Source organism: Sapajus apella, unplaced genomic scaffold (genome assembly GCF_009761245.1).
Source record: "Sapajus apella isolate SASKATOON/1434 unplaced genomic scaffold, GSC_monkey_1.0 scaffold105, whole genome shotgun sequence".
In the NCBI taxonomy this organism is placed as follows: Eukaryota; Metazoa; Chordata; class Mammalia; order Primates; family Cebidae; genus Sapajus; species Sapajus apella.
In genome coordinates this window covers 5,664,330-5,685,501 of record NW_022437045.1, presented here as the reverse complement: position 1 = coordinate 5,685,501, position 21,172 = coordinate 5,664,330, and the positions used below count along the sequence as shown (strand labels likewise).

The following is a 21,172-nucleotide window of genomic DNA, read 5'->3' as shown; positions in this document are numbered from 1 at the left end:
CGGAAGGGAGAACAGTGAGGAGGCTCTTGCTTCAGTCTCCATTCTTTTTGGATGAAGCTTTGGCAGAACCATTCATTTCCATCCTAATATTGAAATGCCTTCACATTATTACATCGGCTTAGGCTATGTGACTCTTGAAAGCTTGGTAAGTTGGTGTCATATAAATGAGGCATTTGCACTCATCTGGTCTCTGCAGGAAACTGGATTAAGGGGATGAGGAATGCACCCTTAACACCTGAACAAGAGGTCTTGGAAATTGTGTTTCTTGTAGTAACTAAATAAGTGTAGTCAAATGCTATTGAAAAGGATTGGCTGAAGTATATGCATTTCATTCATTCTATGTCCTACTTCAGAATTATCCTTGAGATGCAAGAACCTGGGAGAGATGTGTACATAGACTACATTGCTTTGCCCCATTTTAGGGATTGGCATTCCACCACTGGCTCTGTAAATGAAAAAGTGTTTGAGACATGTCTCCATCAGTTTATTTATGTATTTATTGAGACAGAGTCTTGCTCTGTCACTTAGGTTGGAGTGCAGTGGCGTGATCACGGCTCACTGCAACCTCCGCCTCCTGGGTTCAAGTGATTCTACTGTCTCAGCCTCCCAAGTAACTGGGACTACGGGTGTGTGCCACCATGCCCAGCTAATTTTTGTATTTTTAGTAGAGACAGAGTTTCACCATGTTGATCAGTCTGGTCTCGAACTCCTGAACTCAGGTGATCTGACTGCCTTGGCCTCCCAAAGTGCTGAGATTACAGGAGTGAGTCACTGCCCTTCCCTGCCCCCACCCCCCAGCCCTGTGGAAAGCCCAGGTTCTTGTTATGTAGATGATACCTCCAGGTAGTAGCCTTCAGAGACTGTAGATGATAAATGATAAATGTCTTCTTATCAGACCATAAAAGGTGCTAGACTCTCCTGAAAAGACCTAGTAAGGGAAGGAGATTCTCTACAGATGTACATTTCCTCCACAAGAAACAGCTTTGCAGGGTCATTTAAAACTATGACAAAGAAATGTATTCTGAGGTAAAATGCTTTGATTTCTTTCAGGGCTGTTATCTGTCATGTAATGCTATACTAGAGTCAGGTTGGAATTTGGTATCTTATTGCTATAATAGTCTGTTCTGTCTGTCTAAGACCTCTGTTTTAATGTTAATGCTGGTCAGTTGTGTCTGAGTTCCAAAGGGAGGAGGGTCTAATGAAGTAAGTCTGGCCCCCATTTCCCATCAGGCCTGAACTAGTTTCAGGTTTACTTTGGAATGCCCTTGGCTGAGAGGAGGTGTCCATTCAGTCAGCTGGGAGGCTTAGAATGTTATTTTTAGTTTACAGATTGTTTTGTGGGTTTTGAAATTTGTTGTGATTTCTTGTCATGAATGGGTGTGTTGTAATTGAGCAGGCTCTTTGCTTTTCCATGAGGTCCTAGTAAATCATGTTGAAGCAGTGGTGTTGTCTGCAGTAAATATCCAGGGTTTGTCATCTTGCACCGAGAAGATTAAGGCCATGGGCACACACGAGGAGTGAGTTTAGGAGCAGAGGTTTAGCAAGCAGAGGAAAGAGAAAGAAGAACAGCTCTCCCACTTGCAAGAGAGAGGGAAAAACTGGCCAGCCGCAGACTGTACCAGGTTTTATAGGCAGGGTTGAGGAGGCAGTGTCTGATTTACATAGGGCCCACAGACTGGTTCGACCCGGTGCGATGTTTACATAGTGCGTGGAGAAGCTGGGGGTCCCACCCTAATGTTATTGTGCAAATGGGGTCTTTGCCTGGCTGGCGCCCTATTGCCTTCTCCTTTCTGTACACATGGTTTGGTGAAGAGAAGGGAAGGTGAACAAGCCTAGTCCCAGGAAGACTTTTCCTTTTGGTACAACGGCTGGCATTCACCCGTATAAGCTTCCAGCCTGCTTGTCTATGTCTGCAACTTGATTTTATAGGCTGCTCTTTGTTAGAAAAGAAAATGATTTTGGAGCTGCTCTTCATGAAAAGGAAAACCTTACCAAGGACTCCTGTGCTCTTACTATCTGCCTAAATAATTTCATCTCAACTCCTGTATCAATGTGACTCACGTCTGCTTGGAAGGGCCAAGTCAAGTTGTGGTCTACGTACATGTACAATTCGCATAGCACGTATATAATATTGCTATGTTTCCTCTTATTTCTTCCCTCTTTTAATTTTTCTTTACTACTATTTACTTCTTTTTTTCTTTCTTTCTTGTTTTCACACTGGATAAGAAATAGCCCTGGCCAGGCATGGTGGCTCAGGCCTGTAATCCCAGCACTTTGGGAGGCCGAGGCAGATGGATCATGAGGTCAAGAGATCGAGACCACCCTAGCCAACATGGTGAAACCCCGTCTCTACTGGCATGCACCTGTAGTTCCAGCTACTCGAGAGGCTGAGGCAGGAGAATGGCTTGAACCCAGGAGGTAGAGAGGTTGCAGTGAGCCAAGATCACAATGCCACTGCACTCCAGCCTGGTGACAGAGCAGGATTTTGTCAAAAAAAAAAAAAAAAAAGCTCTGAAGGCTTGGATGGAAATTAAAGGTATTCTGTAAAATCCAGGCCTTTTGCAAACAGTAAAGGTTATAGGAAACACTAGCCAGGTGGGGCCTTGACTTCAGTTTATGGTCCTGCCATGGTGCGGGAGAAGCATGCTCCAGAACAGCCACAGAGTCCAGAAGAAGGCAACCTTTCTCCTTTGGACTTGTGGTTATGGGATACATCCATGTTTTTAGTTTGTTAATGCTTCTGGGGAGGACCAGGCTGAGATGGAGTATTGCAAGCTAACTTTCTTAGTGTGGGAAAATCTGTGCAATTTCTAAGCCAGTCCATTTCCAGGGGGTGGCATCTTAGAGAAATCAGCCAGCTCCAGGGGCTGAAGGTATTTGGATTAGCAGATGAGAATGGGATGAGACTGTCAAGTCAATCAAATCGGAGGACTAGAGTGTTAGTAAAAAAAACCATCCATTTGTTACCAGGAAGCAGTCCCAGTCCAGACCCCAAGAGAGCGTTCTTGGATCTTGTGCAAGAAAGAATTCAGGCGAGAATTCACAGAGTAAAGCGAAAGCAAGTTTATTAAGAAAGGAAAGGAATAAAAGAGTGGCTCCTCCATAGGCAGAGCAGCCTTAACGGCTGCTGGCTGGCTATTTTTATAGGTATTTCTTGATTATATATTAAACAAGGGATGCATGATTCATGAGTTTTCTAGGAAAGGGGTGGGGAATTCCAGGACCGGAGGATTTCTCTTCTTTTTAGACCATACAGGGTAACATCCTGATGTTGCCATGACATTTGCAAACTGCCAGTGGTGCTGGTGGGAGTGTCTCTTTTCATATCAATGCATTATAATTAGCATATAATGAGCAGTGAGGAGACCAGAGGTCACTTTCATTGCTATCTTGGTTTTGGTGGGTTTTGGCCGGCTTCTTTATTACATCCTGTTTTATCAGCGGGGTCTTTGTGATTGTACTTTATTATTTTCTGTCTCATCCTGTGATGAAGAATGCCTAACCTCCTGGAGACACAGGTCTCAGCCTCATTTTCCCAGCCCCTATTCCCTCATTTCCCAGCCCCTAAGATGGAGTCACTCTGGTTCAAATTTCTCTGATCACAATCATTCACTTAATTCTATAAATAATTATTGCATGTTTACCTTGTGAAGTCCTGAGTAGGCGAGGGAGGAAGACATTGATTACTTATTAATAATTAAACACACAGCTTATTCCTTCCCTCTGTGCTAAGTGCCAGGAAGGAGAAGCAGGGGTTACTGTGAGAGGAGAGCTGAAAGAGAGGAATGCGGTCCGTGGGAGCTGCAATCGGCAAAGATGTACAGACACACAACCCTGGGCAGACGAATAATGAAACCACCTTTGCAATATTATGACTGAGACAGTGAAAGAGATCTAATCTAACCGACTCCATCTTGCCTCTAACTTTAAGCTGTCCTTGTTCCTTCCTGGGCGTAGGCTGAACTAACTTTGGCAGGAACTTAGTTCATAGTTTAAAACAAAGATGATAACAGCCCTTTCCCAAAACAAACCTCTTTCTTGCCTGGGGACTAGACTGCCTTTGTAGGACTAAGACCTTAGCCACAAGATTAGAAATGATGGTTTAGGAGTTCTGCAGCTGGGGCTACAAGATTCTGACCCTCCCTAAACTTCTCCTAAGATCCATGCTTGAGACATTTTGCAGACCCTGCACTTGATGGATCAGCTGGCATGACCCATATCAATAAACTGGCTCATCTGATCTTGTGGCCCTTACCTAGGAACTGACTCAGCACAAGAGGACAGCTTCAGCTTCCTATGATTTCATCTCCTACCTAACGAATCAGCACTCCTGGCTCATTTGAGTAATAATAATACTCCAGTTTCCCGCACAGCCAGCTCTGCGTGAATTAACTCCTTCTCTGTTGCAATTCCCCTGTCTTGATTAACTGGCTCTTTCTGGGCAGCAGAGTCACCTAGTAGGCAAGGTGAACCCATTGAGTGGTTACCAAAATGGCTTGGGAATAGTTTTACGTTGTAAATGTTAGAAGAATGAGAGGATTACTATGAAGGTGTGCACGCTGTTCATTCACTGATTTTATTCTTTGGCCTCTGATTCCTTCTTACCTTCCCCAGCTGCCTTCTGCTACTCTCTTTAGTAGAGTGAGGGTGAGCTCCAATTATAACGGAGACAGTGGGTTCCATCTTTTGAAAGGATGGGATCCTAAACTGGAGTCTACCTATGCCTATCCTAAAAAAGAGTGTTGACACTCTTGTCATCCTCATGATAAGTAATGAGGGTTGCTAAGTGTGGGTAACACCCCCATGGGCACCAAGGAAGGAGAACTGTCCAGACCACAGGCACAACCAGTGCCTGAAGAATATCAGTATATAGTGTTATTGCTCAGCTGTTTCCTTTATATAATCCTGCATCTATAATTATATATTAGTTTATAGAATTAGTGCCTGAAGTATAACTTACTGCTTACATGTATCTAGTTTATATAATCAATACTTATATCTAGCATACTTAGTTCTATATAGTATTTCTATATAATCATATAGGTATTGTAGTCGGAGCTGTAGTGACACATTTAGTGCTGATTTATATAATCCTTCCATATAACCATATAGTAGTTTGTAGTAGGAGGAATGCCTAGAGCAGTCACAGAACAGAAGCAGTACATGGGAAAACAGCCAGACCAGGACAAGAACCAAAGACCTGGGCGGTGGCGTCCCTGCCTGAAAGGGCATACGCTGTATGGCAGGCTTGGAGCAAGAGGCTCTCCTCCTGATAAAGGAGTTGTGGTACCTTGCCTCCAGTTCCTGTGGAAAGTAGGCCTCAGGCCTGAGACCCTGGAAGTAACCGAGGGAGAAGAAACCCTTTGGTGTGACCAGTCACAGTGGCTGTATACCCTGTCAGTCTTTTCTCACTTCTGTGTTGGCTCAAATCGTCTTCCCATAAATATCCTAAGAGAAGAGCACAAGTCTGTCAGTTCCCACTGCATTGGCTTACAGTATCCTTCTATTAGAAATCCTTTGAAGTCATCAGCCCCCAGATAAGAAGTGTTGCTCATGACACCTGTTGTACACGGCCCACCTCCTTGCCTCAGTGACCTAATGGGGGTGGACCCCTTTTCTGTACACGACCCTCTACTACTGCATACCGCATGGCCCCCTACTGCACACGGCCCACCTCTCTGCCTAAGTGATGTAATGAGGTGGCCCCCTCACTTGTAACTTATGTGATTATGTATGCCCTATTAGCCTATAGATGATGACCTCACTTACAACCCTGCCCCCTACTTATACCTAATAAATATAGATGCTCTTGGGTATTTGGGGGCCATCACTGATCTCCGCTCACAGGTGGCGTGGCTCCCCGAGTCCAGATGCTCTTCACCAGTTCTTCAGTGTCCTGTCTCTTTACTTCTCGGATCCTGCACCTCAGCACAGCATAAGGGACACCCCACAATCCTGTGGGGCCCCTACGGCCCTACAGCTAAGCACTACAGTGTAAGATTTGTAATCTGCCTTTAATACTATTTGTTCTGGAAACAAAATTGTGAAAAAAATGGCAAAAACCTAATTGTGGATCTTTGTCTCATTGCAAGTATCAGAGACATTAAATCAGAGTAACTCTATCTTAGATAGAGGCTGGGTAAAATGAGGCTGAGACCTACTGGGCCACATTCCTAGCAGATTAGGCATTCTTAGTTAACAGGATATTTACAGTTAAGGAAACAAGTTAATAGTGTTTACTGAACAGACCTAGGACTTAACTGACCCAGGAAATAATAGACCAAGGAAATGTCCTGATGTCCCACTGTCTTAAGAACAAAAGCATTTAGTTTAAGAGTAAGTTTCAGGCTGGGCATGGTGTCTCATGCCTGTAATCTCAGCAATTTGGGAGACTGAGGTGAATGCATCACCTGAGGTCAGGAGTTTGAGACCAGCCTGATCAACATGGTGAAACCCCATCTCTACTAAAAATACGGAAAAAATCTGTTGGGCATGTTGGCATGAACCTGTAATCCCAGCTACTTGGGGAGCTGAGGCAGGAGAATTGCTTGAACCTGGGAGGTAGAGGTTGCAGTGAGCTGAGATTGCACCATTGCATTCCAGCCTGGGGGACAAGAGCGAAACTCCATGTCAAAAAAAAAAGTTTCGCTTTAGAGATAATGCTATAGATTCTTATAGAAGACAGTAGTTACGCAAAGATTAACAATCCTTTGTTGATTTTAATATTACAATTATACTCATTTTTCCTTTAAAAATTAGAACCTTACAAATGAAGCTACAGTTTCCTTTGGCAAACAACTCTAATCTCGATCATCTTCTCCCATTGTTCAGAGGTCATTATAAGTTTGGCGACTGTCCTTCAGACCATTAAAAATACTTTTTCATTTCATTTCATTGTGCCTTCACACATATTTTGTTTGGTATGTACTTTTAAAAGATAAACAGTCTCATATTATTAGTTTTGCTCTCTAATTTACCTTATTTAAAAAACAATATGTTTTTGAGACCTATTTATGTTGCTCCAAATAGATTTAATCTGATTCTTTTATCTGCTTTGGAGATTCCCATTTATAGATGTACTATAGTTAACTAATTTCTGTTCTGATGGACACTGATGGAACATAAGCATGCATATAAAGTTAGAAGTAGAACTGTGGGTCACAGGGTATGTGCCAAAGTGTCTCCTGCAGTCGTGAGGACATTTTACATATCCCTTCATTAAGCATATTTTAAATTTGTTGTTATTTACTATACAGCAAAGAAAAGCAATTATTGCTTCCAGATCTGCTACTAGTCCTCCCTTCTTCCTTCCTTCCCTCCCTCCCTCCCTCCCTCCCTCCCTTCCTTCCTTCTCCCTTTTGTTCCTTAGTTCTTTCTGTCTGTCTTCTACTCGTTTTCTATCCAGCAATATAATTCCCATTTTAGGCCCTAATTGCCTGATTTTTAGGTGAGGGAAAAACAGGATTGTTTTGCGAAGAGTGAAAGTTTTTCTAAGTGTAGCCCCTTCCCATCCAATGAAAAGAAGACTCAGGGGAGCAAGCGTGTTAAGAATAGTTTAGAGTGCTGAATTCACTTCAATAAGGATGTTGAGTCAGAAGGATTTTTTTTTTTTCTTGAGACAGGGTTCTCACCCAGGCTGGAGTGCAGTGACACCATCATTGCTTACTGCAATCTCCACCTCCCAGACTCAAGCGATTCTTGTGCCTCAGCCTGCCCAGTAGCTGGGACTACAGGCGGGCACCACCATGCCTAGCTAATTTTTTGCCTTTCCAATAGCGTTTTGCCATGCCAGGCTGGCTATGAACTCCTGGCCTCAAGTGATCCGCCTGCCTCAGCCTCCCAAAGTGCTAGGATTACAGGTGTGAGCTGTTGAGCCTAGCCATATTAGAAGGATTTTTAAGTGAATAAGAGTGACACCCAAGAGAAAAGAGATGGGAAAATAATGTAAAAATAATATAATCAGCATTTTCACCTTACTTGATTTTATGCAGAAATGTCTTCTTCCAAAACATTTCCCACAACTGCTAAGCTATAGATAAGATACTCAGAAATATTTTCTGGATTCCATAGCCATCACACTCTCCCCTGCAGGCTCTAGTGGGCCCCAGAAACCAAGGGCAGGCAGAAGGAAGAAAACCAGGAGGGCCAGGAAAATCCTTCCAAGTAGGGAGAACTGGCGTAGTCAAAAATTGACAGGAGGAATGGTTAGATTGGAGAAATTCAACTTGCAAGTTGATTTATGCACTGTCAATTAGGGAAGAAACTTTACTTAGTAAGAAGAACATGGACAGTAGGGGAAAGCATCTTAGAAAAAGTTGCTTACTGGGCACCACTGGAAGCTTGGTGGTGGTGGCATGGGGAGAAAGAGAGAGAGAGAGAGGGAGAGGGAGAGAGGGAGAGGGAGAGAGGAGCCGGGCACAGGAGGCACTCCATAATGGAAGAGCCTTCCTTAATACAGTTGTGCACTGCAGCATGGGACGTTGCTAGGACAAAGAGGAGACTGGTTATGGGTTAGAACGATAAGAATGGAATGAATTTAGGAGCTTTTGTGTGTCAGGGACAGGCAGTGATTTTGTTCTCATTTTTTTGTCCATGGGATAATAAGACAACTAAATGCCATAGTAGCAAGACTGGCCCAAGACATTGTCCCCAGGTCAGATAATTGGGCACATTGTGTACTAAATTATGAATAAGCTTGTCTTTGCTTTATGCCATTGAGCTCTGAAACCATCTTTTATTCTGAAAAGACTATGAGCCACCCTGTGAGGCAATTTCAATCATTATCATAATAATATCAGTATCAGAATCAAATCATATGTAGTTGGCTCTCTAAAACTAATCTAAAATTGCTTCATGGGTGAGCTGAGAGATACCTAATAACTTAGATTGTCCACAGGTGAGGACAAATGGATGAGTTTTTATTTAATCTTGCCATTTTAAATAGGGTAAAAAAATTTTTAAGTGAAGATTGTTTGATACAGGAAAAGTTGAAGAATTTTCAGAAAATTTTATGAACTCCAGGAGGACTGAATTAAGAGAGAAACCCCCTTGAAATGTCAGCTTTTGTATCTGTTCAAGTCTATGTTACCTATGGTTGTTTCTTTGTTATCACGTTCTTCATAAAGACACAGCATAGCAGGGTTGGTGATTTTTGTCCTTGTCTCTTTTTTTTTTAAATTTAAGAGGGAATCTTGAGTCTAATTGTGAAAGCAATACAGTTATTGTAAAGGATTTGTAAATATAGACGCATAAGCGGGGCGTGGTGGCTCACGCCTGTAATGCCAGCAATTTGGGAGGCCGAGGTGGGCAGATCACTTGAGGTCAGGAGTTCAAGACCAGCCTGGCCAATATGATGAAACCCCCTATTAAAAATACAAAAATTAGCCAGATGTGGTGACACATGCCTGTAATTCCAGCTACTCTGGAGGCTAAGGTAGGAGAATCCCTTGAATCCAGGAGGTGGAGATTGCAGTGAGCCGAGATCATGCTACTGCACTACAGGCTGGAGAGCATCACAAGACTCTCTCTCTCCCTCTCTCTCTCTCTCTCTCTCTCTCTCTGTATATATATATATATATATATATATGTGTGTGTGTGTGTGTGTGTGTGTGTGTGTGTGTGTATGTATGTGTGTGTGTGTGTGAATATATATATAATAAGGAAAAACATAAAATCTGTCCTACAACCAAAAGATAACCATAGTTAACACTTCTTCCCAGTGTTTTTCTTTTCTTTAAATTATATTTAGTTGTACAACGAATGCATAAATACATCCTTACTGAAAAGATCAAGCCACTGCCCCTCTCCCCCTAGCTCCAATTGTGGTGTCACCCTCAGGGGTAAGTACTCTTATCAGGTGATGGGTATTCTGTAAAATTCTTTTTTCTTGTCTCTAAATATATTTATAGACAAAACACAATACTTTTCCTCCCACATGTGTTTTGTGAAAAACAGTAAAGAACAATGGATTTATACTTTCTTATTTTTGTTCAGTGATATGTCTTAAGGATATTACCATGCCCAAGCATACAGATCTATCTCATATTACCTGTTGCTTAGGATAATTGCCTTGTCAACAGGAATTACAGTTTCGACATCCTCATCCTTCTTGCTACTATTACAAATAATGGTATAAGGAATAACTTTATAAATATCTCTATGCACATGTATGAGTATTTTCCCAAGGGAGATAATCGGAGAGTGGAACAGCAGTATCTTAGTCCATTTTCTGTTGCTATAACAGAAAACCACAGACTGAGTAATTTTTTTTTTTTTTAATAAAGACGGGGTTTCACCATGTTGGCCAGGATGGTCTTGATCTTCTGACCTTGTGATCCGCCTGCTTTGGCCTCCCAAAGTGCTGGGATTACAGGCATGAGCCACCGTGCCTGGCCCAGACTGAGTAATTTATGAGGAAAATAAGTTTATTCAGTTCCCATTTCTGGAGACCAGGAAGTCCAAAAGCATGGCATGGTATCTGGTGGGGGTCATCCCACAGTGAAAGGGTAGGCTCTTTGCATATTGAAGTTTTGAATCTTTGCATTATTTCTGGAAATATTTTTCCAGTTTGCTCTTTCACTTTAAATTCTGCTTACACATTTTCAATGTGTAGGAGTCTTAAAATTTTGTTATCATCTGTGCTTTTTTTTTTTTTTTTGAATGTTCTTGCATTACTTTTATGATTAGAAAGTCTGTGTGGTGTTAATATTCATGTTGCTCCCCTAATTCATATGCCAAAATCCTTACCTCCCAGATGGTGGTATTAGGATGTGAGACCTTTGGGAGAAGATGATTATGTTATAAGGGTGGAGGCTTCCTGAATGGGATTAGAAAAAGAATGCTTAGAGCTGTACTACACATTATAAACCAAATAAATTTAAGATACACTTAAAGCACTGAATATAAAAAATGAAATCAGGCCAGGCATGGTGGCTCACACCTGTAATCCCAGCACTTTGGGAGGCCAAGGCAGGCAGATCACTTGAGGCCAGGAGTTCAAGACCAGCCTGGCTGACATGGTGAAATCCTGTCTCTATCAAAAATACAAAAAATTAGCTGGGTGTGGTGGCACATGCTTGTAGTCCTAACTATTTGGGGGACTGAGGTGGGAGGATCACCTGAACCCAGGAGGTCAAGGCTTAAATCTACCATAATGTTTAGTGGGAAAACCCAAATACCTTCCCATGAAATTTAGGAACAAGACAAAATGTTTGTTACTGCTATTATTATTTAACAATGTGGTATTAGTCCATTGTCACGCTGCTAATAAAAACATCTCTGAGACTGGGTCATTTATAAAGGAAAGAGGTGTATTTGACTCACAGTCCAGCATGGCTAGGGAAACCTCAGGAAACTTACAATCATGGTAGAAGGGGAAGCAAACACATCCTTCTTCACATGGTGACAGCAAGAAGAAGTACTGAGCAAAAGGAGGAAAAGCCCCTTATAACATCATCAGATCTCATGGGAACTCACTATCATTAGAACAGCAGCATGGGGGTAACCATCCCTCCATGATTCAATTACCTACCACTGGATCCCTTCCACAACACATGGGATTATGGGAACTACAATTCAAGATGAGATTTGAGTGGGGACATGAGATTTGAGTGGGGACACAGCCAAAATCCTAATGTCCTGGGGGTAATTAATTAATGCAATTCATCAAGAAAAGGAATAGAAGTATAAAAATTAGAAAGAAGGTGAAATTGTCATTATTTACGGATGACTTGCATTTTACAGTGCAAAACCCAGGAGAATCTATTGAAAACTATTCCAAACAGTAAGAAATATGAAAAAGGCATTTAGGCATATATTTAGTATATACCTAATAAGTAGACCCCATTTACAATATGACAAGAAGATAATATTTTAGAGATACACTATAAAATATAGTAAACTTAAATTGCTAATAAGAATTCTTGTCTGGGTGCAGTGGCTCATGCCTATAATCCCAGCACTTTGGGAGGCCGAGGCGGGTCGATTGCTTTGGCCTCCCACAGTGTTGGGATTACAGGTGTGAGCCACTGGTGAAACCCTGTCTCTACTAAAAATACAAAAATTAGCTGGACATTGTGGCACATGCCTGTTATCCCAGCTACTTGGGAGGCTGAGCAGGAGACTTGCTTGAACCTGGGAGGCTGAGGTTGCAGTGAGCTGAGATTGCTCCACCATACTCCAGCCTGGGTGAGAGGGAGACTCCATCTCAAAAGAAAAAACAAAAACAAAAATGAAAAAAGAATAAGACTTCTTGAACAAATGAGAAAAATGGTTTTATTTGGAAGACTCAACATTTAAAACTTATCAATTCTCCATAGTTCATTTAGAAAGTTAACACGACCCCAATAGCAATACAACAGAATTTTTTGGAATTTTCCAAGAAGATTTTGAATTTCAATATGGGAAAATGAACATGTAAGAATAGCCAGGATTATTCTGAAAAAGAAGCCCTACCAGATACAAAATATATTAATGACCTCAGAGCCACCTTTCAAGCCCTGCTGCCGCTATTTTTTGTCTGTGTCTGTCTGCAGGCATTGCTGTTTTCTCTCAGATCCTTGCCTGCACAGGCCAGACCCCTGCCACAGGGCCCTTGCATGGACTTTTTGCTATCTGAGTGATGTGGGTAGCTCCTGCTTCAATACCTCTTGACTATTTCATTCTTATTTAATCGTCACTCCTTTAGGGAACTCTTTCCTTCCAACCTCCTTCATCTTAAGTTATTTCCCTTTGTTAGCTGCCTTTTTGCTTCCCTTGCATTTCTTTCAGTTTGTAATTATACAATCCTAAGTGTGGTTGTTTGATAAATTCTCTTTCCCTCGTTAGACTGTCAGCTCAGTGCCTGATCCAGAGTAGGCCTTCAGTAGATATTGGTTAGTGGATAATCTCCAGTCTGTTGGACTCTGAGGGTAATTTAGATCCAGCAACTATCTTCTAAACTCAGTCATCAAAAGAGCTTTCCTAATGTAGTCCCTACTCCAGTGTGAAGGTAATGATATCTCAATATATAGCTTCTTTTCTTTTCTTTTCTCTTTTCCTTTCTTTTATTTCTATCCTTCCTTTCTTTTCTTTTTTTTTCCTTCCTTCCTTCCTTCCTTCCTTCCTTCCTTCCTTCCTTCCTTCCTTCCTTCCTTCCTTCTTCCCTCCCTCCCTCCCTCTCTCTCTCTCTCTCTCTCTCTCTCTTTCATTTTGAGACAGGGTTTCACTCTGTTGCTTAGGTTGGAGTGCAGTGTTTGTGATCACAGCTCACTGCAGCCTTGACCTCCCGGGCTCAAGTGGTCCTCCCAGCTCAGCCTCCCAAGTAGCTGGGACAGGAACATACCACCATGCCCAGCTAATTTTTTGTAGAGATGGGGTCTCACTGTTGCACAGACTGGTCTGGAACTCCTGGGCTTAAGTGATCCTCCTGCCTCATTCTCCGCAAATACAGGGATTACAGGTATGAGCCACTGCCCTGGCCTAGCTTCTTTTCTTAAAAGAAAAGAAAAAAAGAAAAGAAAAGAAAAGAAAAGAAAAGAAAAGAAAAGAAAAGAAAAGAAAAAGATGTTAGTCACTGCAAGAAATAATCATAGCCATTGGGAAACTTATTTTCCTAATAAATTTTAAAAAATGGTATGTCATACATACTATTGGTGAAATCTCTTATAAGTGACCTGTGTCCTCATGTGGCCTAGTTTAGAAAATATGGCATGGTGGTCAGGGTGGAGAAGACCCCCTGACTGCTAAATGAGTCTGAACAGGATGTGGTTCTTTAATAAGAGACTCAGTTAAACTTTTTATGCTTTTCCCCAGAGTACATATCTAACATCTTCTTGGTTGTGATGTGATTGGCAAACATTTGCTATTACTAAGAGCCCTGAAGGTTTTGTTTGGCATTTTGTGGATTAAATCACACTGGTCATGACGACGCTTGTCTTAAAGTTACGAGCTTTAAGATGACTTTTACGTTCATGACTATTTCAAACCCTAGTTGCTAGCAGTGGACTAGCCTCTGGCAGTCTTAAACGGATTTTGTTGGTGAGCCCCCTGAGGCCACTTAGATATTCCAGGAAATCCTCCTTTATGTGACCTCTTTCACATTTCTTTAAAAAAGAATGGCTTTCTTCTGTGCTTTCACAAAGACCACAGGCCTTGGAAACTCCATAGTGGTGGGTGTAGATATCCAACCTAAGTAATAATTCTCGAAGGAAGCAGGCATATGGCATGAGTCAGATGGGAACAGGACCGGAGGGTGCAGTCTGCAACCCACAGACGAAACCCACCAGATCTGCTCTGCAAGTGTGTTTATTGATTCATATATGTTTCTTTTTTAAACATTTAAATCAGTTGCCAACCTGCAAAAACTGGGAATTTAGACTTCAGTGAGTCTGAATATATGGCTTGCCTTGAAAAACTGGAATGATTTAGAATTGGAAATTCCAAAATTGGAGTGGTTTGGCCAAGCTGGAAATCCTTATTTCTGTATCTGCAACCATCGGTGGAGCTGAGAGCTCTTTCCTTCCAGATGGGCAGGGACTGTTTACGTGTGACCCCACCATCTCTCATCTTACATGTTCATTTTTTTTTTTTTTGAGATGGAGTCTTGCTCTGTTGCCTAGGCTGAAGTGCAGTGGTGCAATCTCAGCTCACTGCAACCTCTGCCTCCTGGGTTCAAGTGATTCTCCTGCCTCAGCCTCCTCGGTAGCTGTGATTACAGGCACACATCACCACCCCTGGCTAATTTTTGTATTTTTAGTAGAGATGGGGTTTCACCATGTTGGTCAGGCTAGTCTCAAACTCCTGACCTCCTGATCCACCCACCTCAGCCTCCCAAAGTGCTGGGATTATAGGCATGAGCCACCGTGCCTGGCCTTCCCATGTTCATTTCAATTGCCTTCATGATTCGTGGGTATGAGATTGATAATATGGTTATTAGACTGAGTATAAAAAGGCATAGTGAATAGTTATGAAGGAGACAGACTTTTACATTTAGATCATATGATCTCTTTGATAAATAAATGAGACACTTTAATCAACAGACAAGAAATGAGTTGGTCATCTTTGTGATCTGGACAAAAAAGAACAATGAAAACTCCCTAGTTACACAGGATGTAGCATCATTCTCTGGTACATTCTTGTTGATTCTATTGATTCTGGGCAGAGGTCAAATAGCATTCGAATTGGGTGGAAGGAAAATCCTTTTTTTTTTAAATTTGTTTTCTTATTTTTAGAGGCAGTCTTTCTCTCTGTTGGCTGGGCTCTGGTGCAGTGGTGCAATTATAGCTCACTGAAACCTCAAATTCCTGGGCTCAAGTGATCCTCCTGCCTCAGCCTCTCAAGTTGATAGGACTACAGGTGTATGACACCATGCCTGGCAAATTAAAAAAAAGTTCTTTTTGTAGAGATAGGGTCTTGCTATGTTGCCCAGGCTGGTCTGGAACTTCTGGCCTCAGGGAATCCTCCTGCCTTGGCCTTCAAAAGTGCTAGGGTTATAGGTGTGAGCCAACACACCATGTCACAGGCCAATTCTTTTTTTTTTTTTTTTGTGCCTGTACATGTCAAGGAAAGGCTAATTCTTAAATGACAAATCTCATCACCATCCTGGAGGAGCATATCATTTGTTCCTGAACTTTCTCCTGCCTCCCTTCGGACTCTGAGAATGAGAACAAAATGGTCTGAATATAACATTTCTCTGGGTAGCATGTTTGACACATATGCAATACAAAGAATGCTTCTGCTTTTAATCTTGCTTTATGTAGCTGTACAGAAAAGATTGTTTAACACTCTTCTTGGTATTTTGTCTTTTGGGGGAATTCTACCAGGAAACTTACAATCACCTTTCGGAAGTCCCGGTCACACGGGAGCAGTTAAACCACTATCGGAATGTGGCTCAAAATGCTCGAAGTGAACTTGCAGCAACTTTGGTCAAATTTGAATGTGCTCAGTCTGAGGTAAGATAATGCATCTCCGTCACTCAGAGATGGGTCTTCTTAGCTTCTTATAAAATGAAATGGAGTATAGGAGTGATTAGAAGTCGGACATTGGGAGGATATACATTTAAAGCTTTTGGTAAAGTTGCAACTTATTTTCTTGTGCCTATCCCCTAGAATTCCTGAAAACATGCATTTTCCAGGCTGTAAAGCAAGGTGGGTTGGGCTGGATTCTGGATCTCAGAGGAGCTATACAGCCTTGAGAGATCTGGAGGCACCTGAAGATGTTCATTAAAAGTCCATGGGCCTCAGAGAGCTTTCAGCATCTCTCAGAATATCTTCCTTTAATGTGGATTGCTTGTAATCTGGAGTTCTTTTTTAAATTTAAATTTAATTTAATTTAAATTTTTTTAGAGACGGGGTTTTACCATGTTGGTCAGGGTGATCTTGAACTCCTGACTTCAGGTGAGCCGCCCGCCTCGGTCTAACCAAAGTACTGGGCTTACAGGCATGAGCCACTGCGCCTGGCCACAATCTGGAGTTCTTAGGAGGGAATTCTGAATCCTTTGCCTGTTGTAGTTCCAACTGGCTGGGGAAATTCTAGGAAGAGGACTGGGATCCATCTGCCCTGTAGGCTAGCTCTGGTCTAGGGTGGAGTTTCTGATGGTCTTCCTAAACTCATTCTGCTTATAGCCTGGTGGCCCTGAGGAGTCCTAGAATGGCCTGTGATTTCTCATTAAGGCTGCCAGGATCCCATAGAAAGATGAGTTGATAACGTGTGTGTGAATAAATGTATGTATGCAAACACAGAGTTCCAAAGAAGTACATGCTTTCATAATGTTTTCTCGTAGGGTAGATCTGACATTTCAACTCAGTAGGGCCATATATTGTTCAGCTTTTTGATGCCACAGAACTCATAAAAGTCAAAATGTTTTCTTTATATAAATCCTATAAGGATTTTTCTTTTTTTCCATGTTTTCCCCCTCAGAAATTGGAATATTATTTTTATTTATCATTCATGGCTAGAGTCCAGAAATAATGTAGTGATATACTGAGTGGTCTGTGTTTATGTGGGAAAGAGTTATGGCTGTGTGATCACAGATCATGTGATTTGTAGGTTACTTGTCTAATTGTTTATCAGCAGCAATAGCAGCAATACAGATTTAGAAAATGCAGACCATTGCAAAATATTTTATTGCTTATGCAGTCAACATTGTAAACATCTCCTGAAAGATTAAAGCAACATAAGACATTGCTCAACTGGTTTTGGAAAATACAGAATATAAAGTCCATTATTTAGGCATAATTTCTCATTTGTTAATATAGACACAGATATTAGAAAAGAAAATAAAGTTAGATTAAGTCATGAATAAAAGAGTGAACATTTAAATTATGGCTTTAGATTTCTTAAAGATACTTCAAAATTATGTTGTTAAGGTTTTTTTCTTTAACTTCTTTTCCATGTTAGCTTCAAGACCTCCGATCCAAGATGCTTTCTAAAGAAGTCTCCTATCAAGAGTTGAGAGCTGAGATAGAGAGCTACAAAGAAAACAATGCCAGAAAATCATCTCTCCTTACTTCTTTGAGAGACAGAGTTCAGGAGCTAGAAGAAGAATCAGCAGCACTTTCCACTTCTAAAATCAGAACTGAAATCACAGCTCACACCGCAATCAAGGAGAATCAGGAATTAAAGAAGAAAGTTGTGGAGTTAGATGAAAAATTACAGTAAGGATACTGCAGTATATTTCTCGCTTTAGCGTTAAAATACTGGCTTCTGATAGCAAGATATGTCTTTGAATGTACTGGTGTTTTGGATTATTTGGTCCTGAAACTCAATTTGAAAAAAAATATTTGAAAAAAAACCTCAAATATTTTTGGAGTCTTGAAAAATTTTTCCCTAGCTCATTTCTAAATGTCATCAAGAATCTTAACAAATATAGCCTTGTTTTAAGCATGTTTATAGCCTACCAATGGTGGCTGCAAATGCTTATTAACACAATTTGGAATATTCCTCTAAGTAGAGTTTAACCCTGATGTGGTGGGGTAGGTAGTACACAGAAGTAGATATTTACTTAGAAGCCAGTTGTAAAAATATCCTAGAAGCTAGACCACTCCAAATCACACTGAATACTCCTCACTAGATTTTATTCCTAGTTTATGCAGAGAAGTCATGAAACCTAGGTTTCCCACACTTCATTCTGACAATAAGTGATTATTGAGACAAAATTGGGAATGAGTTGTTCCTAAAATACATTTTGATGATTTCAAAATTCTTGCTATAAACCTTGGTTCTCTTTTTCTTTCACTCTCCATGTCTGATTGTTAAGCAAATCCCATCATATCTCTCTTCAAGACAAATCAAAATTTTGTCAGCTTTCTATTGTCACCTTTATTGTCACTGACTTGGTCCAAGCAACCATTAACTCTCACCTGGATTATTATAATATGTATCTGTTACAGCAGCATCCCACTCCTGGTACTAATTTCTGTCTTAGTTGGTTTGGGCTGCTATAAGAAAAATACCATATACTGGGTGGCTTAAATGACAGAAATTTATTCCTTGTAGTTGTGGAGTCTGGGAAGTCCAAGATCAAGGTGCTGGCCTATTCAGTTCCTGGTGAGGGTCCTCTTCCTGGTTTGTAGATGAATGCCTTCGTGCTGTAGACTTACATGGCAGAGAGAGAGAGAGAGAGAGAGAGAGAGAGCTATCACCTCTTCATGTTTCTTCTCCTTCTTCTTCTTCTTCTCCATCTTCTCTTTTCTAGAAAGAGTCTTGCTCTGTTGCCCAGGGTGGAATGCAGTGGGTGCAATCTTGGCTCACTGCAACCTCTGCCCCCTGGGTTCAAGCAATTCTTATGACTCAGCCTCCCAAGTAGCTGGTATCTGTCTATCCATCTATCTATCTATCTATCTTTTATTCTTTAATATTTTTTTCCTCTTTATGGGTAAATGATGTTGCTTAATATATATCTTTTTTTTTTTTTTTTTAAGATAGAGTCTTGTTTTGTCACCCAGGCTGGAGTACAGTGGCATGACCTTGGCTCACTGCAGCCTCCACCTCTTAGGTTCAAGCAGTTCTCATGCCTCAGCCTCTTGAGTAGCTGGGATTATGGGCATGTGCTACCACACCCAGCTACTTTTTGTATTTTTAGTAGAGATGGAGTTTTGCCATGTTGACCAGACTGGTCTCAAGCTCCTGACCACAACTGATCTGCCTGCCTCGGCCTTCCAAAGTGTTAGGATTACAGGAGTGAGCCACTGTGTCTGACTATAGGTTGTGAACAGTTTAAAAACTCATTTAGTATATAATTTTATTTATTTACTTATTTGAAACAGGTTTTCACTCTGCCACACAGGTTGGAGTGCAGTGGTGCAATCATGGCTCACTGCAGCCTTTATCTCCTGGCTCAAGCGATCTTCCCACCTCAGCCTCTTTTGTAGCTGGGACCGCAGGTGCATGCCACTACACCCAGCTGATTTTTTTGTTTTTTTTTTTTTTTTTTTTTTTTTTTTTTTTGTAGAGACGGCGTTTTGCCATGTTGCCCGGGTTGGTCCTGAATCCCTGGCTTCAAGCAATCCTCCTATCCTGGCCTCCCAAAATGTTGGGATTACAGGCATGAGCCACTGTGCTGAGCCTAGTATATAATTTTAAATGGCCCATTATGTTCCTTTGCTCGAAATATGATTTACTCAATCAATTCCTTTTGCTATTTCTACAGGCTCTTAGGTTAGTTCCACTAAAAAAAATTGCTACAAACCAAGCTTCAATGAATATCTATGTGATTCATATTTTCACATTTATGTGATTATTTTCTTAGGATAGATTCCTGGAACTTTATTGGGTCAAGTGAATTGCAAATAGAAGTGAAAGTAATTTAGAAACCTTTGGAATGGAGAAGAAAGATCGAAATCTTGGGGTTAATGTATGGAATCATATATGTAAATCGATCAGCACGATGCACTTAATTATGCCTTTCCTGAGTCCAAAAGACTGAAGAGTTTTACCTTTCATATGCTAAAATAAGAACTCAAAGATATAGTGATGTTAGCCTTTTATCGTTACAGAGTTTTCTAAATAGAAATCTGATATGCTTTGAGTATCTGCAATTACATGCTTTGTTAATCTTTGAATAGAGTGAAAGAATTCGCAGTAAACACTCAACATGGTAAAAAGGAAAAGCAATAATCATGTTTATTATCTTGGATATTTAAAAATGACACTAAATTACTGAAATGATTCTAATTTGCCTTTAAAGTATGCCTATTATCGATGATCTCTTAGTTGCTAACATTGAAAGCATTAGAAATAGAACATATTATTTCAACAAGCCTATCTGAGATTTGAAATAATATATTCATAATAGATCATAAATTTCCTTTGTTCCTTGACTAGCCAATTCTAACACTCTTCTAATGCTCTTTTTCTCCTTTTATTTTTAGTTGACTTGTAATAATTGTACATATTTATGGGATATGGAGCGATATATTGATACATGTAAACAATGTATAATGATCAAATCAGGGAAATTAGCAAATTCATCCTCTTGAACATTTATCAGTTATTTGCATTGTGAATATTCAAAATCCTCTCTTCTAGCTATTTGAAAACTAAATTATTGTTAACCATATTCACCCTACTATGCTACAGAACACTATAGCATACACCATGAACTTACTCTTGCCATCTAGCTTTATAAGTTTATAACCATCTTTATAACTTTATAGCCATTGACTAACCTCTCTGTAACCTCTACCATCCACTATCCTTTCCAGCCTTTAATAATCACAATTCTACTCTTTGCTTCTACGAGTTCAATTTTTTCAGCTCCTACATATGAGTGAGACCATGCAGTAATTATTTTTCTGTACTTGACTTATTTTGATTAACATAATATCCTCCTGGTTCATCCATATTGCCACTTCTGACAGGATTTCATTCTTTTAAAAGGCTGAATGGTATTCCAATGTGTATATATATATACACATTGTGATATATATATATATCACATTTTTTTCTCCATTCACCCACTGATGGACACTTGTGTTGATTCTATCTTGGCTATTGTGAATAGAACTGCAATAAACATGGAGGTTCAGATATCTCCTCGATATACTGATTTTCTTTCCTTTCTTCCAATACACTTTAAAGACTGTGGGCATGTGAAAACTGATAATGAACTTTGCTGGTGATTGGACACATCTCTTTGCCAGAGGCGTGAACCTTCTGTGCTTTTGATGTGTTTATTATTACAGTTATGCCTGGC

At 40.7% G+C, this 21,172-nt stretch overlaps 1 protein-coding gene across 3 annotated transcripts in view; it reads left to right on the top strand.

The window, feature by feature from the left end:
• CCDC170 (coiled-coil domain containing 170) overlaps nt 1–21,172 on the top strand; it is a 113,616-nt gene that overhangs the window by 19,781 nt on the left and 72,663 nt on the right. For 2 of the 3 annotated variants that reach the window (XM_032258814.1, XM_032258815.1), the window contains exons 2-3: nt 15,801–15,929; nt 17,377–17,633. In XM_032258814.1, the coding sequence (XP_032114705.1) occupies nt 15,801–15,929; nt 17,377–17,633 (386 nt within the window). The remainder of the gene's footprint in view (nt 1–15,800; nt 15,930–17,376; nt 17,634–21,172) is intronic. The other variant, XM_032258816.1, reaches the window with a different exon arrangement.